General features: G+C 42.6%; 1 protein-coding gene across 14 annotated transcripts in view; it reads left to right on the top strand.

The window, feature by feature from the left end:
- Window positions 1-17364, top strand: part of poe (E3 ubiquitin-protein ligase-like protein poe) — an 84208-nt gene extending 66844 nt beyond the window's left edge. For 13 of the 14 annotated variants that reach the window (XM_069509848.1, XM_069509838.1, XM_069509847.1 and 10 more), the window contains 24 exons: window positions 98-238; window positions 1004-1104; window positions 1736-1845; window positions 2133-2281; window positions 2830-3045; window positions 3657-3806; window positions 4136-4217; window positions 4394-4531; window positions 5062-5262; window positions 5535-5725; window positions 6085-6273; window positions 7230-7398; window positions 8062-8297; window positions 9447-9567; window positions 10068-10342; window positions 10825-10959; window positions 11976-12134; window positions 12524-12706; window positions 13583-13731; window positions 14212-14341; window positions 14944-15119; window positions 15550-15690; window positions 16072-16261; window positions 16862-17364. In XM_069509848.1, the coding sequence (XP_069365949.1) occupies window positions 98-238; window positions 1004-1104; window positions 1736-1845; window positions 2133-2281; window positions 2830-3045; window positions 3657-3806; window positions 4136-4217; window positions 4394-4531; window positions 5062-5262; window positions 5535-5725; window positions 6085-6273; window positions 7230-7398; window positions 8062-8297; window positions 9447-9567; window positions 10068-10342; window positions 10825-10959; window positions 11976-12134; window positions 12524-12706; window positions 13583-13731; window positions 14212-14341; window positions 14944-15119; window positions 15550-15690; window positions 16072-16261; window positions 16862-17098 (3969 nt within the window). In that variant the 3' untranslated portion in view covers window positions 17099-17364. The remainder of the gene's footprint in view (window positions 1-97; window positions 239-1003; window positions 1105-1735; window positions 1846-2132; window positions 2282-2829; window positions 3046-3656; window positions 3807-4135; window positions 4218-4393; window positions 4532-5061; window positions 5263-5534; window positions 5726-6084; window positions 6274-7229; window positions 7399-8061; window positions 8298-9446; window positions 9568-10067; window positions 10343-10824; window positions 10960-11975; window positions 12135-12523; window positions 12707-13582; window positions 13732-14211; window positions 14342-14943; window positions 15120-15549; window positions 15691-16071; window positions 16262-16861) is intronic. The other variant, XM_069509840.1, reaches the window with a different exon arrangement.
- Window positions 17365-17881: the final 517 nt, after the last annotated feature.

Below are 17881 nucleotides of genomic sequence, written 5' to 3'. Positions count from 1 at the left end.
CGGAATTCAGTCCGCTCCTCAACCCTTGACCTATTGAAGCTTTCGCATTTATAATAGGGGTAGTGATTGTATTTGTAATTTGAACTATTTCTTTCAGTGCCAAGAAGAAGTCCGCTCTCTCATCTGCTTGGTGACGAGTGACAACCTGCCAGAGACTGAACACTTATGCAACCTGCTGTCGCAGAGAATTACTCTGTCGCTTATGGGCCACGCGGCGTCGCAGGACCATAACAATTCCGTGAGTGATCGTTACATTCATTTTATTACTAGCCGTATACTTTATACTCTCACGCCCGTGTACAAAATCAGACCCTTATTATAAACTAGCTGACCCGCCCCGACTTCGCTCGGGTGGAATATAGAAAATCGAGATAGGGGTTGAATTTCCAAAAATCCTGGAACACGTATTTGTTCATTTGTGACCGAAAACCCAAATACCAATTATCATGCAAATACATAACTTGAAAAATGACGGACTTTCATACAAACTGTCATCTCCTATTTAACCCACTTAGGGTTGAAATTTCGAAAAATCCTTTCTTAGTGGATACCTACTCTTACAAAGAATACACCCTCAAAATTTCATGTCTCTAGGATCAGCGGTTTAGGCTGTGCGTTGATATATATGTCAGTCAGTCAGTCAGGACTTTGAATTTTATATATCTAGATGTGAAAGTGTTTGTTTTGTTGGTTTGTCCTTCAATCACGTCGCAACGGATTGACGTGATTTTTTGCATGTGTATAATAGATAGATAAAGACCTGGAGAGTGACATAGGCTACTTTTTATCCCGGAAAATAAAATAGTTCCCACGGGATTTTTTAAAACCTACTTCCACGCGGACGAAGTGGCGTGACGAACATCGTAATGACGTAACATCGAAATGTCATTTCGATGTTAATGAGACATGGTTCCAGTGCAATAGCAATTAGCGGGACTTTAAACTTTACTTGAAACCAACAGTAACTCAGTATCGAGATCTACGAAAACTATTGGCATTTCAGGTACGACCCCTAGTACTGCTGCTAGGTTCGCTCGTTAAAGTTCAAGATTCTGTCGAGTGTTGGGAAGTTCGTCTGCGTTGTACTGTGAAGTTATGGGTGTGGTAAGTTTATTTTTTTTATATGCCCTTAGTCTTTTTAGTTGACTGTTTGCCCTTATTTGGTACTAGACGATGCCTGAGACTTTATGAATATTTTTTGATTTTCAATGATAAAAAATAGCTTATGCTCATCTTACGTATGTAAGCTATATTTGTATCTTTGTTAAAATCGGATAAAGGGCTAGCTCATAAATTTGCGATGCGCTGCGCGACGCAACGCGGCGCATAGTTGCCGCTTAAGTGCGCCTTGCTCTATACACACTCTTATCAGTACCCTTATTATAAATGCGAAAGTGTGTTTGTTTGTTGGTTTATCCTTTCATCACGGGCAACGGTGCAACGGATTGACGTGATTCTTTGCATGGGTATAGATAATACCTGGAGAGTGACATAGGCTACATAGACTGGCTTTTTATCCCGGAAAATCAAAGAGTTCCCACGGGATTTAAAAAAAAACGTAATTCCACGCGAACGAATCGCGGGCATCAGCTAGTAAACTATATTTGCCGCACCGCGTCGCATCGCGCAGCGCAAATGTGTTTGAGCCTTTATGGCCCGTGAAAAGGTAACAGACAAACTATTTGAGTTTTAAATGTTAAAGTATTGGTATGAAACTAATTGTACTTTTGTGTAGGTGTTGCCCGCAACTGACGGAAGTGGTGGGCATACCACCCGCAGCTCAAACCATCCTTAAACCGGAAGCTTTGGCCGGCATACCTGGCATCAATACTTCTTCACCGAATTGTAAGTATAAATAATAAATATTTGCTGTTTCTTTGTACCAGGCGGACGGGACGCTGTGAATACAACAACATAACTATGATGTGGCAGCACCATTAAGAATAGAATAGAATATATTTTTATTCAAGTAAACTTTTACAAGTGCTTTTGAATCGTCAACTTGTTTAATTTACCACTGGTTCGGAATGCAACGGCATTCCTAAGATTCTGTATTATAAAATGCCTATACCGAATACGGCCCTTATCTTGGATATGTAATTTAGTAGAGTTTAATGGTATGGTATGTTTAGCGCACCAGTTCGCGCTGCAACAAGTGGCGCTGCCGTGTCTGCGCTACATGCAGGAGCTGATGGCGCCTGACGCGGCCGAAGAGCCCGAGGCGCCCGCGCCCGATCCCGTGCCCTATCCCGCTGCTGAGGAACAGCCCAAGGACGCTAAGGTATGCTTTTAATGTGGCTGGCGTAGTCTTTTTATGTCTGTCTATACTGTCTTTACTGAGGCGATTCAAACGAGCCCAGATGTTTATAATTTCGTGTATCGTCGCTCTTCTTTGCTGAGGAGCTCCGTAACCTCCGTCCCAGCTGATACAAGCTACATTCGAGCACCTTTCGACCCCAATGTCCATGGTCCACTGCCAATTCAACGGAACGTTACTTACACCAACATTTAAAATGACCACCCAACAGAACAGCTGTCTTGAGTCTCGATAAAACATTAAGTAATTCTAAAGTACCGGGTAGTCTTCTTCTAATCTTTAACTTCTACAAAATAATATGAAAAAAAAACCGATTGACGCATCATTTACCTTGCGCGTGTTTAGTTTTACGGTGCATAAAAATACGAGATACGAATCGGAAATGGCGGCGTAGATTAATTCCCCTCGCTTACATATTATACCTTGTGTATAGTGAGTGTGTGAGATGGAATTATTAGCCCCAGTTCGTTTCAATTCTTTTCTTTTTTTGCACGTTTTTTTTTAATCTATAGCAGGAAACCCCACCGCCAACCCCACCCGCACCGACAGTTCTGCAGTCAACCACGGGCAACATGGTGGTGGACTTGTCCGCCTGGCTCGCCAGCAAGGTGCCGCACAAGCAGTGGAAGAAGCTCGCCTCCAAGAGTGTGATACCACCAGCCGACACCACTCTACCACCGCGCGACTTACACCTCGCACATAAATACCTCGGGAAATGGAAGGAAAAGGTAAACTTTCTATTTACAATATTACTAAATGATGCCCGCGACTTCATCGCCTTGGATTTAGGATTTTATAAATCCCGTGGGAACTCTTTGATTTTCCGGGATAACATGCGTTAGTTTGAGCTGTGCGTTGATAGATCAGTCAGTCAGTCACCTTTTCCTTTTATATATTTAGATTTCGGTAAAACAGATGAGCCTTTAAGAATCCCGTAGGAACTCTTTGGTTTCATTTTATGGTTTATGGCTAACTCTGTGTCAAATTTTATCAAAATCGGTTAAACTCTTGGGCCGTGAAAAATGGGATCTCCTAGTTTAGGGACCAGTGGCCCTACCGCGGTTGTTTGACAGCTACAATGTCACGATCGCAATCATCTCTGATTGGTTAATGCTCGCTCACTATTGGCCACAATGCATTGTTGCAACAAGAATCGCACAAATTCAGCCAATCAGAACAATTGAGATTGTAATAATGATTGATGCAGGTTTTAGACAATCGCCCCGCAGGACCCCATGTAAGTCATATGTAAGCAATATTTTGTGATCAATATTCATTAATATTCATTAATATTCACTATTCATTAAATATTCATTCGTATTTAAATGTTTTTTTGCAGATGCTTCTGTCGAACGGCATGCGTCTTCTAGGGTTGGATGAAGGCGGATGGCTTCGACCTGTTATGTTTGATCCAAGCTCGCGTATTGCGCGTCACACTGCTTGCCAGATGGTCAAGTCGCTGTGTGACTCCTACGAGAGAACTAAGGCGGTATGTTCTTTCTCAAGTAAAGCTTCAATAATTGGCATTACAATAACACCGGAATACATAGTCAAGACAGGGGCTTCTATAGAGGACGATTCAGATGACATGTGTCATCATCATCATCATCAACCAATAGACGTCCACTGCTGGACATAGGTCTCTTGTAGGGACTTCCACACGCCACGATGGCACATGTGTCATACACAAACTTAATGCATTTCATAATAGTTGAAAATGCCACATTCGTTTGAATCGTCCTGTAAAGAATCCCCTGTGTTGACTATGAATTCCATTGTAAGTGTTAAGAACAGACAATACATGTTACATTTCTACAGGTCCTGATACTATTGACGAGCTTTTTACCAGAAGTAGGAGCCGCGGGAGAAGCAAGCGAGCAGTTCCTCGAATTATACGAACGTAAGTATTTTATTGGTCTTTTCATTTGATGTCCAAATTCACTCAACTAGGTCACAAAAACGAGGAGATACCCGTGCACCCACCGGCTTCTTCCACCAGTGGGTGAAAATGTCTCCATGTGCAAACACACTTAGATGAACTATTTGACATGGCATTCCATATTGTTTTGTTCGCAGAGCTAGCGTCAAAAGCACCGTGGAAGCAATTCCTAGCGTTGCGTGGAGTTCTCCAACAAATAGCCGATCTGATGACCAAGGAAATCGATCAACTACACCATCTCGAGGAGACCACCCTTACATCGGACTTGGCTCAAGGTAGATATAAATATACTGTTTAAAATATAACATCCACATAATATTATGTTACCATCAAGAAATGACTCTGTATTCGATGAAATCAAACTTAGATAAGCGAGAGTAGTTTTAGATAAAATCTACCGAAAAAAAAATGTACACTTATTGCAACAGTCAGTGGCCGTGCTAGACTAGACTGACAGGATTAGTGCCATTTCTGCATCAAGTAAATGATCTTATTTTTAACTGAATTTCAAAAAGGGGAGGTTCTCAATTCGCCGCGTATTTTTTTAACGATTTTTTAATGATGAATGTATGTACTAATCGATTCAGAAATAGCGAAGAAATCTTGGAGATTTCTGAACAAATTTTCATGATATATTTACTTGATAAAAGTTCGTGAGGTTATCTCAAATAAATTTTTTGATTCCAACTTCTCAATCCTGATAGCACTCTAAGCCATGAGGATTCAGGAACTGTTGATGGTCAATTCATATTGTAGGTATCAATATTGGTACTTACTACTTCATTAGGATTTGTCTTATTGTCAGGTTACGCCATGAAACGTCTCACAGAGCTACTGGCGATGTTCCTCGAAGACGTGCCGGGTGCACGTCGCGCATACAAGGGACGGCTTGTAGGTGCTGTGCTGGGGGGCTACTTGTCGCTGAGGAGACTCGTCGTGCAACGCACGCGCCTCACTGACGACACGCAAGAGAAGCTGTTGGAGCTGCTCGAAGAAATGACTACTGGTAAGATTTGGCTTGTTAGAAGACATACAAAGTGGGCGCCGTGGTAGGACACGCGCCTTACTGATGACATGCAGGAGAAGCGGTTGAAGCCATTCGAGGAAATTACTACCGGTAAAGCTTGCTTCTATGGCTCAGTGTCAGTCACAAAGTATTGGACTCCAGTCTCCAACATTACCACTCACTCGCGAATATGTCACATGATACAGACCTGTAAAAATATTTTCTTCTGGGACAGTATTATCGTGGTCTTATAATTTGTCGTATTAATTCAGGCACGGAAACAGAGACTGCCGAGTTCATGGCGGTATGCATCGAGACTGTCCAGAAGTATCCACTGCACGACTACCGCACGCCCGTGTTTATCTTCGAGCGGCTCTGTTCCATCATCTATCCCGAGGAAAACGACGTTGGCGAGTTCTTCCTCACGCTCGAGAAGGATCCGCAGCAAGAGGACTTCTTACAGGTAACTTAAACCTCTATAGATTAAAATAATCGCAAGGATGATGGGGCTATTGGGCGGTATGGATTGTCCTTTTTTTTACTATCTAACGAAAGCACACCTAAAGGGATGGATAGGAAGGAAAAAAAAAAGGAAAAATAAGTCCTCCTTTATAGATTTTATATCAAAAACCTGGCCACTTAAGCTATTTCATTTTGTTTGTGATCTGTTATCTATACCTATTATTCTATATCAATTAATTATTTTGATGTCTAGATTACGCAATCACTATGACATCAAATTCATTGGGAATCTATGGCATCAAATTGGTTTTCTAAAAAGTGTCATATAGGCAGACTCAGCTGATATTAACAAATTGTCAGGGTCGTATGTTGGGCAACCCGTACTCGTCACTGGAACCGGGCATGGGCCCGTTGATGCGCGACGTGAAGAACAAGATCTGCACGGACTGTGAGCTGGTGGCCTTGCTTGAGGACGACAACGGCATGGAACTGCTGGTCTGCAATAAGATCATGTCCCTCGATCTGCCCGTCAAGGACGTTTACAAGAAGGTACATACGCTTTACTCAATTCTTTTATCATTTAGGGCTTGCATGTTCATACCAAATATGGAGTAAGAACTCGATACATAAAGGGCAAAAAGCAAGTATAAAATTGAAGAACGCGCTTGTCTCGTACTTTCTTACTATCTATTTATTTATTATCGTCTTTTAGATTTTAGATTTGGATTTATTCATTTATTGCATGATTGTAAGTATAAGAGAGATGTTACATAGATTATTAAGTAGATACATGTCACAATCTGCCATGCAATGGCGTACAATATTAAAACATAATTTAAGTATAATCATTGCATACAATAGAAAATTTACAGTTCAATATATAGATTAGCAAAATGACTTTAGTGTAGATTCTGATGTCTTTCTCTGAACTAAATTTAGAGTATCTGCATCCTTTTCTTTTTAACAATGCTAAAAAGGGACAGAACATGAACTTTACATTTAAAGACTCTAAATTTTACGCGCGACTGTGCGCTAAAATCACGGGTTTTACGTCCTTTTCATATTACATTAGTAAGAAGAGGCTGTACCATTGCTCAATTAAAATAAGTTTGTCCTTTTCTCATTACATTGGTAAGAAAAAGATGCGAATTCTGTAAAATTTAGCTGCCAACAGACCAATAGCTGACTGAATAGGGATGGTGACTACTATTCAAATCGGCGACTTTTTATCAAATGTCAAAACGCTCACTTAGTAAGGGAGCTTGTATGAAACTCACAGAGTTGTGACGTCATACACGTTTGACATAATTTGACGTACTTTTTTTGCTAAATCGATAATTTTAAATAATTAACAAAGCGGACGTAGATTTTACAAATTTTGGAAGATCCGCTATTCAGAAATTCCTAAGGAATAATTTATTTTTGACATAGTCATCATTCCAATTGTCACATTTTATATTTGCACACTTGGGCTTTAGCTCATGGGTCTCTTAAATACTGTTCAGGTGTGGTGCACATCCGGAGAGGGCGTCGACGCTATGCGTGTGGTGTATCGCATGCGCGGTCTGTTGGGAGACGCCACCGAAGAGTTTGTGGAGACGCTCAGCCAGACCAACGCGGAGGCTGTCGATGACGAGCAAGTCTATCGTATGGCCAATGTGCTTGCTGATTGCGGTAAGTGTGCATTATAATCTAGTAGCTAATACGCGCGACTTTGTCTGCGTGGATTTTGGTTTTAAAAAATCCCTTGCGTACTCTTTGATTTTCCGGGATAAAAAGCAGCCTATGTCACTCTCCAGGTCTTTAACTATACCTATGCAAAAAATCACGTCGATCCGTTGCTCCGTTGCAACGTGATTGAAGGACAAACCAACAAACACTTTCTCATTTTATAATATGGGAATTGATACATGTAAGAGATGAAACTGACTGACTGACAGATCAATGTACAGCTCAAACCTTTAGAAACTTGAAATTTCTCGTGTAGATTCTTTATACAACGTTTACACACACACACACACACACACACACACACACACACACACACACACACACACACACACACACACACACACACACACACACACACACACACACACACACACACACACAGAAAGGATTTCAAGGAATGAAGTCGCTGGAACAAGCTGGACTATATGTAATGGAGTTTTGTAATTATACAAATCACTAAATTCCTGCTACTTTTGCCTGTGCACTACTGGATGCATTGATCAAAATTACACTGAAAACATTTGAAAGACGCTCGTTCAAAACTTATTTTATAACAAAACGAATTCTCTTTAAAAATGTTACAAGTCTCGATATTATTTTGTACAGGTGGCTTAGAAGTAATGTTGCAACGCCTAGCAGCGATTGGCAGAGTGGGATGCGCGCGTGCGCTAGCGGGCACGTTACTACGGTTACTGTCGCTCTGCGCACGCGTGCGTCGCTGCGTACGCGTGCTGACCCAACCATCTGCGCGTGCTCTGCCCGTGCTCTTACACGCGTTAAGCTTAGCCGCCGCAGACGAGAAGGAAATGCAGCGCGCTCCACTCGTTTACCAACTGCTTGAGGTGAGTTATAACGTTTGTCTGCATAGATTTTTGCGCATTATTTACTTACTAGCTAATGCCCGCGGCTTCGCCCACGTGGATTTGGGAAAAGTCCCGAGGAAACTTTTTGATTTTTTCGGGAAAAAGTAGCCTATGTCACTCTGAAGTTCTTTAACTATACCCAAAAAATCACGTCGATCCGTTACTCCGTTGCGACGTGATTAAAGGACAAACAACAAACAAACACACTTTTGCATTTATAATAGGGGTAGTGATTTTGCCATTTTTTATATCATAACATTGAGTTATTAATGTTGTTTCTGCTGTCTAATGGTTCAATCTAAAGGTGAGATCTATAGAGCGCACTTTGACTTTGCTCAGATTTCAGGCATTGTTGAAAAGGGACAGCGTTGTATCGCTGGCATAAAACTATATTGTTTTAACTGAAACTTAAGTCGGAGCAAAGTTAAAGTACGCTGTTAAGATTTCAGCCTGAATTGTGCATTCACACATGCATCCTCCCTAAATATTATCGCTCTTCGTCATAATTCGTGCATAATTTCGTCACAGCGCCAGTGTGAGAAGAGACCGAAGACGATATTGTGTGAACAAACATCTCGCACCGCGTCTCGCTTATTGTGCGAATGTATTCAGTACATCTTAACAAAACTAATAATTATTATTGGGTTTGTATTCTCTAAACATTTTTTAATAGTTATAATTTGCTTAAATACGATTTACAGAAAATGGAGCATAATAAACGTAAGGCTGAGACCACAGCACTGCGATGCGACGTCGGGTCGTAAAAATCTACGACGTCGCACAATGCACTGTGCAAATTTACGATGCGGTGCCGCACCGTACAAACTTGCGATGCGACGTCGTACTCCCGTTCAGTCGGTGTCCACACCTCTCTGTGTGCCATTCTGTGCTGTGTGTGTTTTTCTTGATGCGTCTTAACGCAAGTAGAAGTAGGATACGATTGGTACGGTCATGGCTCACTAGAAATTGATGGTCAGAGTTTTCTCATACGATGCCGTAAGCGATGAAATTTTTGCGTTGCGTCAACGCATCGGATTGCGATGCGGCATCGTTTTTGCGATGCGATGTCGCACCGCAGTGTTGTGGCCTCGCCCTAACCTTTATAAAATAGCCAAAACTCTATTGCAGATAATGGAACGCATCCTCTCTGTCGCTTCGAGCGAAAGCCTCGAGTCGTTCCTTCAATTTTCGCTTACATTTGGCGGCCCAGAACATGTTCAAGCACTTCTTAATTGCACTGAGTGTCCAGGTACGTACATCGTCGTCCCGTATATCGTCACTTATTCTTTTAGTATGATTTCCACTTATACCTTACTAACTGATGCCCGCAACTTCGTTCGCGTGAATATAGTTTTTAAAAATCCCAGTTCTTTCCTTTTCCGGGATAAAAAGTAACCTATGTCAATCATACCCATACAAAAAAAAATGTCGATCCGTAGGTCTGTTGCGACGTAATTGAAGGACAAACCGACAAACAAATACACTTTCGCATTTAAAATATTAAGTACTAGCTTATGCTCGTGACTTCGTCCGCGTAGACTACACAAATTTCAAGCACTTATTTCCACTCCTTAGTGGTTGAATTTTCAGAAATCCCTTCTTAGCGGATGCCAACGTCATAATAGCTATCTGCATGCCAAATCTCAGCCCGATCTGTCCAGTAGGTTGAGCTGTGCGTTGATAGATCAGGTCAGTCAGTCACCTTTTCATTTTATATATATTTAGATGATGGTTCATCTCCTGATTCAGGTATCCGCAACAACTCGGTTGCTCTCGGACATCTCACCCGCGTATTAGCTGCTTTAGTATACGGCAATGATCTCAAAATGGCGATGCTGGTAGACCACTTCAAGCCGGTGCTGGACTTCGACCGCCTGGACTCGGAACAGTGGACCGAGGAGGAGTTCCGCATGGAACTGTTCTGCGTGCTTTGTGCTAACATCGAGAGGAACTCTATTGGAGGCACGCTGAAAGACTATCTGATCTCTCTTGGAGTGGTTCGGGACGCTTTGGAGTATATTGTGGTTAGTTTTTCATAGTGAACCTTGAATGCCCTCTGTGTACTGATTAAGATTTTCCTGTAATATTTGTACAGTAGGTGCTACCAGTTTTATAAGTAGCGCGCTAGTAATCATAGCACGCATCCGCTAGCTATTGGTTGTTGCCTACGGAGATAGCACGAGTCTCTGTTCTTGTGTTTAAAATCTTAACGTCAAGCAATAAGGTCTGTATTTCACTGGTGTGCATTCGGTTTTTCTCGGCGTTAGGTTACGCTTTTGTCAATGCGACTTACTACGTACTTAGTACGGTAGTACTGTAACGTATTATGTGTAGGAATTATATTGTAGGTTACGGGTTTTTGATTTGTCGATATTTCGACTCAGTTGCATGAGTCGTGGTCACGTCGGGACTGCAGTGCTGCGAGAGGTGAAGTTTGAGCTGTTATGGGCAGTACCACATCTCTGCCTAAACTGTCTGTAGTTATGAAGTTATTTATCTTTGCCAGAAACACGCACCGTGCGTCAAACCGACGTTAGTGTGTACCGATTCGGACGAGCTCAAGGAGTTCATCAGCCGTCCTGCTCTCAAATACATTCTTCGCTTCCTCACTGGCTTGGCTGCAGACCACGAGCCTACTCAGGTATTCATCAAATCGTCATTCATTCCTTTTATCTTCTATAGTGATAATAATATAAACTGTCCCATAGTTAAAGGTTGCCCATTGTCTTGTCAAATCTCTAACTAGCTGTACAAGAGGTGGTCTTAATATAATCATCTGATACAACACTACAACTCGCCCGGAGTTGGAGAATTTGTTGCATGACATAAAACCATTGACCTTGCTCGCTGCTAAATAGCCTCTAGATCGACCAGGCACTCAATAATAGTAGATTATTCAACATGGGGGGAATGCAATAGCTTACATTACAGGCGTCGGGATAAATCTCAAGTATAATGGGGGATTTTATAGTAACTCCCGAGCCTAGCGAGGATGTAGCATCTAGAATCCTGAGTGAAGGCGGGGTTTAGGGGCACCCAATACAGCATTACTCCTGCGTTGAATACACCTCGCAAGTCGAAAGGCTACTATAATTAATCACAATACATCCTACCTCTTTGGAATGAACAGAATTTTCTTTGGATGCGAGATATTTCTAAATTCAAATCACATTACAACCGACCAAAATGTACTGAAATGTGAAGTCCATTACCCCTATGACAACATTACATCATTACAACCTCGCTAAGCCTATGAATGTAATGACGTACTACTTTTAGATATAGTTTTTGCATTTCACAAAGACGAGTGGCTCATGGTTGTGTTTAAGTCGTATCGCTTGCTCGCGACTGATTGGTCCGACATACGCAATGCCCATGTAAACGACGTAACCACAAGTAAAATTCACTCGTCTTCGTGAATCGCAAGACTAGTATGTAACAGGGCTTGTAATCAAGCGAGTGGTGTAAAAAATATAAATAAATAAATAAAATAAAACGTTTATTTTTCCATCATCTAGTTACACACATACATGGATTTGATCTTGAACAAATTGCGTGCTTGTTGACATAAGCATATACAATATTAAAAATGGTACAAGATCAAGAACTGGCTATCCTAGCTAGATTAATATTCTTATAAGGAGAGATTTTTTGCAGATGCTAGTCTGCGAAAAGGTGATTCCGATCGTGCACCGTTTGGAGCAAGTGTCGTCGGGCGAGCACGTCGGCTCGTTGGCGGAGAACTTGTTGGAAGCGTTGAGGTCTCAGCCGCAGTGCGCCGCCAAAGTGCAGCAAGTGCGGGACTTCACCAGACAGGTCAGTGCAGCTACTCATAGTGGCGGAACCACACTGCGTTATGCGACTACGTAAAAGTTTGGAACACCGGCGAAATTTTGCCTGTCTATCGGTATTCTACAGGATATATTTCGAAGAGTTTGCCCAAGAACTTTTTGATCTGGTTCGTCCTTCATCTCTACTATCGTACCGCAAGGCATCACCAAGGTCTGCACCCGTACGTAGTCGAAATTCCACGGATACGTACGAAGCGATTTGCCTCCTTATTCCTAATTCGAATCGCTGTTCACTATGATGCATAACGCCCTTCCAGCACTAGTTTTCCCCTATAATTCTAATATGGGTATCTTTAAGTCAAGAGTGAATAGGCACCTTCTCATAGGCATTACAAGTTTTATCTTCGCCAATAGGAAAAGAAACGGTTAGCCATGGCGGTGCGCGAGCGGCAGCTGGGCGCCTTGGGCATGCGCAGCAACGAGCGCGGCCAGGTGACGGCGCAGTGCTCGCTCACGCAGCAGGTCGCGGACCTGGCGGAGGAGGCCGGCGCCGTGTGCTGCATCTGCCGTGAGGGGTACAAGTACCAGCCTACAAAGGTAAACTTTAATCCATACTAATATTATAAATGCGAAAGTGAGTCTGTCTGCTAGTTTTTCACGGCCCATCCGATCAACCGATTTTAATAAATTTGGCACAGAGATAGCTTGCATCCCGGGGAAGGACATAGGCTCCTTTTTTTCACGGAAAATCAAAGAGTTCCCACGGGATTTTTAATAACCTAAATCCACGCGGACGAAGTCGCTAGCATCATCTAATTACTAATATTCTTTTTTCTATCCTTGTACTGATGTCCACACTAAAGTGTATCCTGTCCTTACCACAGTAAAAATATGATATTATGTACAAGAGGTTCGACGAAGCCGTATAAACAGAGCAATCGTGCGGTAAAAGCGGGACGAAGGAGGCCTTCGTAATTAGGGACCTATGTTGAAGGGTCGTCGTGGTCACATTTACCACATCAAAATGTCGGACTAGTGTGTCTGTCTTCCTACTGTAGTCTTACTATGGGTAATCTGTATATATAAAATTCAAAGTCCTTACTGACTGACTGACTGACTGACTGACTGACTGACTGACTGACTGACTGACTGACTGACTGACTAACTTACTTACTTACTTATTTATATATCAACGCACACCCTAAACCGCTGGTCCTAGAGACGTGAAATTTGGAGTGTGTTTTTGTAAAGATAGTAAGTAGGTATCCACTAAGAAAGGATTTTTCGGAATCCTTTCTGTAAGTGGGTCAAATGGGAGGTTGAAATTTATGTAGTCCACGCGGACGAAGTCGCGAGTATATGCTAGTTATAATTATTTGCTTATAATAAGTAACCGGAGGCCATATTATAAGTTTATACGTTAAACGTTTTTATAAGGTACCAATTGAACTGATTGTGTGTAATGTTCGTTAGGTTCTCGGCATCTACACGTTCACGAAGCGCTGCCCGGTGGAGGAGTTCGAGGTGCGCGCGCGCAAGACGCTCGGCTACACCACCGTCTCGCACTACAACATCGTGCACGTCGAGTGCCACATGGCCGCCGTCAGGCTCGCCAGGGCGAGGTGAGTCGTCATCACCGAAGCTCTGTATGGACTTTTGAACTGCAAACATCCTAAACCCTCGGTGCGGAATGAGAACTATAGTCAGTCCCCCGTCACCACACACCTCAAACATGTCTGAGGTATGTGCGCGTGGTGTGGACTTGCATGCGGACTGTACTCCATCAGTATAATTAGTAATCAGAGTTCTAGATTTATTTCTGCCTCTATAACATCAGAAAAATTTTGACACGCGCTTCCAGAATTTTTTCCTAAAAGACGCTTACACAATTTTAAACTATACCTCGCAGTCATGCAGCAGACTGTTAAAACGGGTGTACGCTTTCGATGTTCACAAAGTGCAGCAGAATTTTTTGACATCATTTGATAAATTTGTCCTGTCGACAGCTAGATATCTTGATAAGCTGTTTGACTTGTAACTAACTGAACAGACCTTAAGACTGTTTTCTTCTACGTTTTGACCTATTGAAAATTAATTTGCAGAGACGAATGGGAGAGTGCAGCCCTCCAAAACGCATCGACCCGCTGCAATGGATTGCTGCCGTTGTGGGGCCCGCACGTACCGGAATCCGCGTTCGCGTCGTGTCTCGCACGACATACTACGTATTTACAGGTAAGAAACCACCACACGTTCCCCATTAAAGCAGTGTTTTTCAACCTCTTTGGAAACGCGACGCTTTTACAAGTTAAAAATTCCCAGCGACCCCCCTTAATTTTTAAAGCATCGCACGGAATACGATAGCAAAATGTTTATCACTTGTTTTATACTTTGATCATTGTTTGCGTGATCGGCATTTGCCGTTTTTTGTAGAAGACAACTCTTAGTTATATTTTACTAGATATTTATGAAAACATTAGTAAAAAAGTACACTTTTAGATCGGTACAGATTAAGCCGAGATCTGTTTTTTTTTTTTCACAAATAAAATTAAAATATCGTCCTCATCAAATTCTAATAACAGCTGTTGTAAGTCGATTGTCAGGTTTAGAATTCATTTCACCATCCGCACTCTGACTTTGCTCAGACTTAAGACACTGTTAAAACGAGACAGCGCTATGCACTGGTATAAATCTGTCTCGTTTTAACTGTGACTTATTATATAACCAAAGTTAAAGCACGCTCTATAGATTTCAGCCTTAAAGCGTTGACAACTGTGGCAGGAAATCTTTTTGAATAACAGGAGCAAATGAATTGACATAAGGTTTCTTTTATTCAGGAGTGTACTGGGCACCGCGACATCGGCCACTCGTGCACGGTGCATGACTTGAAGCTGCTGCTGCTGCGGTTCGCGCGCGAGCGCACCTTCCACGACGACACCGGCGGCGGTGGCCCGCTCTCCAACATGCAGCTGGTTCCCGCGCTCGCGCACATGGCCTTATACGTTATCAACACGTAAGTTGTATCATGGGCCCCAGAATGCCCGCCCCGTCGTCCCTTCATTCAACTTGATTTACTCGACCTTATTGTTACCTGTTTATTTAGGATTTCCTTCGTGAGCTTCTGGCTTCGCGTTTTACAAAAACACCACGGTAAGAATTAGGATAAGTAAGACTGGACAGAAACTCTCTAATGATATAATATGACAGAGTGTTCGGCTTTTATATTTTATTTTCGTGAGGTGTTTTTCCCATTTGACTTATAACACGCGAGGAGTCATAAAGGGTTGACACACGTCGGCATCCCCATAGGCAAATAAAAAGTGATTCGCTTCCTTGTTACTGATTCGCACCGGAGAATTATTATGCGTAAGCCCATACCCACTATAGTTGAGTAAAAGTTTGTAAAATGTGCTTTTCTACATCCATGTTATGATTGTACGCAGGACGCGCGTGGCGGCCCGCGAAGTGACCGCGCTGGAAGCCAGCCTGGCGTGGTTGGCGCCGCGTGTGCTGGAGTCTGCGCACGACGCTGAGGGGCCGCTGTACTTCCTCACGCTGATGCTGCTGCTCTATCCGCCGGCCAAGTCAGTGTTCTTTCTATCATAATTTTGTATCATAACTTATAACCTACAGTAAGGTATCGATGCAGCATAACAGAGATAAATAGGCTACAGAAAAATACCACCTGGCCGAAGAAGGCCTTGGTAGCTCAAGTATATGTGAAGAGTACCCGATGTATATTCCGCGCAGCAGCGTCCAAGGTACAGGTAGCCCTAATGGTTGCCAACCTACGATATAGTATGATGGGTGAAAGTGCATACTTGTTTCTCCTCCGTCCTTTGTTGTGAACAAACGCTGGATGAAGGTCGGGGGTTGGGTGGGATTTGTTCCAGTATATTAGTTAAATGACTGCAGAGGGATTCAATTGCTGACTTGTTTGTTGATGATGTTTTTGTGTTTCATAGATGGCGTACTGTTCGTAAGGACGCGTTGGAACGTATGCTCGTAATCGCGCACGTGCGTGCTGTGGCGCCCGCGGGGCCCGCCATCCGCGCGCTGCCCGACGAGCACCGCGCGCCGCGCCCTTGGGCCGACTACAAGCCCTATGCGGTGTTCGTGGCCCTTATAGACCAGTTGTACTCTGTCATGTTCAAGGTTAGTGTATAATTTCCTATAGATATTTGTAAGGAGACAATTCGTAATGGGCAGGGGATAATCCGTAATGGGCGAGGTTATTTTGTATTCGTCATGATTTAATTCGTAATGGGCAGGGGTATTTCGTCTTTCCGGTTACTACAAGCCTTACGCGGTGTTTGTGGCTCTTATAGACCAGTTCTGCTGTACACGTTCAAGGTTAGTTCCTGTATTTGTTCGGGGATAATTCGCAATGGGCAGGGGATAATTGGTAATAGGCAAGGGGTTATTTCGTGTTGGCCAGGGGATATTTCGTTTTGGTCCAGGTTGGTTTAGTAATGGGCAGGGGATACTTTGAATTTGTAACGGGATATTTCGTATTGGTCGGTGGTGAATTCATAATAGATAGGGGAATTCGTGAAAGTCGGGCGATACGTTTCAATAAAGACTGTATATAAATCGTTACGATTAGAGTATAAATCGTAGGGGATCTTACATATTGATTAATTTGTTTATTAGCAAATTGACACACACCTTTGAAGATTATTTCGATATCGATTTTCCATTATTGAACTCTTGGTTTTGGTTTTCAAGTTTTTAACAAAGCTGATCTTTCAACAGAACGTAGTCACAACGCAAACGGCACAAATAACAGTAGAACAATGGCCGATCAAGCTGGCCGGCTACATCCGCTACAACGACGAAGCGAACGCCAAAGCAGCCGAGCGTATCGTCGTCACTTTGGTCGAGGAGCTGCTCCCGTGCACTTCGTTCGCGGAATTCTGTGACGCCGCCGGCTTCGACGAGATCCGTGAGCCGGACGCCTTCCTGCAGAACATTTTCCAAGAGCTACCTTGAGAACGGCCATTCGCGCCCTATTGCCTCAGCTACAACGGGTGCATAGCCTGTTGACTTATGGCGCCAGTAATAAAAAAATAATATTTGTGAACCCCATAGAACGCTAGTGTATACCCACAGTGTGTAGTGTACCCTATTATCACTTAACGTGTTTAATATTTATTTCTCTAGTTAATCCGTATAATCCTATTAAAAAGTTAAAATATCTTATGGCGCTTAAATTGTATCCCGCTTTGTGTTGCTTCAATAAATAGTATTTCCTTCTATATTCTTTTTTATTTACATATTTACTTACTGCTCAAATCAATCAAAAATTTGCTGTGCAAAATGCATTGATACCAGAACCAGAAACATTTACCATTTTTTAATTAAACAACCTCCATGGCACAGTAGTGAGCATTGATAACAGCGATCACGCATTCATCCGATCCGAATCCGTGAAAATACGGATATAAAAATATCTACGACATATGTCATAAGCTAACATACAAAACAAAGAGGAACGTACTTTCACGGACTCGGATCGGAGTGCGTACCGCCATGAGAATGAGAGAAAATGAGATTTTTGTATTGGTCCAAGATCCCGAGATCGCCAGACGTACTATAATTTCTGAGAAACAATATGTGTGGTATAGTGTTACGGCGATTACGCACTGCTCTTCCGTCATCCGTGAGAATACCATCGATTATCTACGACATATTATGTCATAAGCTCCCGCCTCTCATACAAAACAAAAAGGAACGTATTTTCACGGACTAGGATCAGAAGAGTAACCGCCGTTA

This window comes from Maniola hyperantus, chromosome 4 (assembly GCF_902806685.2).
Source record: "Maniola hyperantus chromosome 4, iAphHyp1.2, whole genome shotgun sequence".
NCBI classification, from domain to species: domain Eukaryota; kingdom Metazoa; phylum Arthropoda; class Insecta; order Lepidoptera; family Nymphalidae; genus Maniola; species Maniola hyperantus.
Note: the sequence above shows the minus strand (reverse complement) of the source record. Positions and strands in the feature narration are given on the sequence as shown.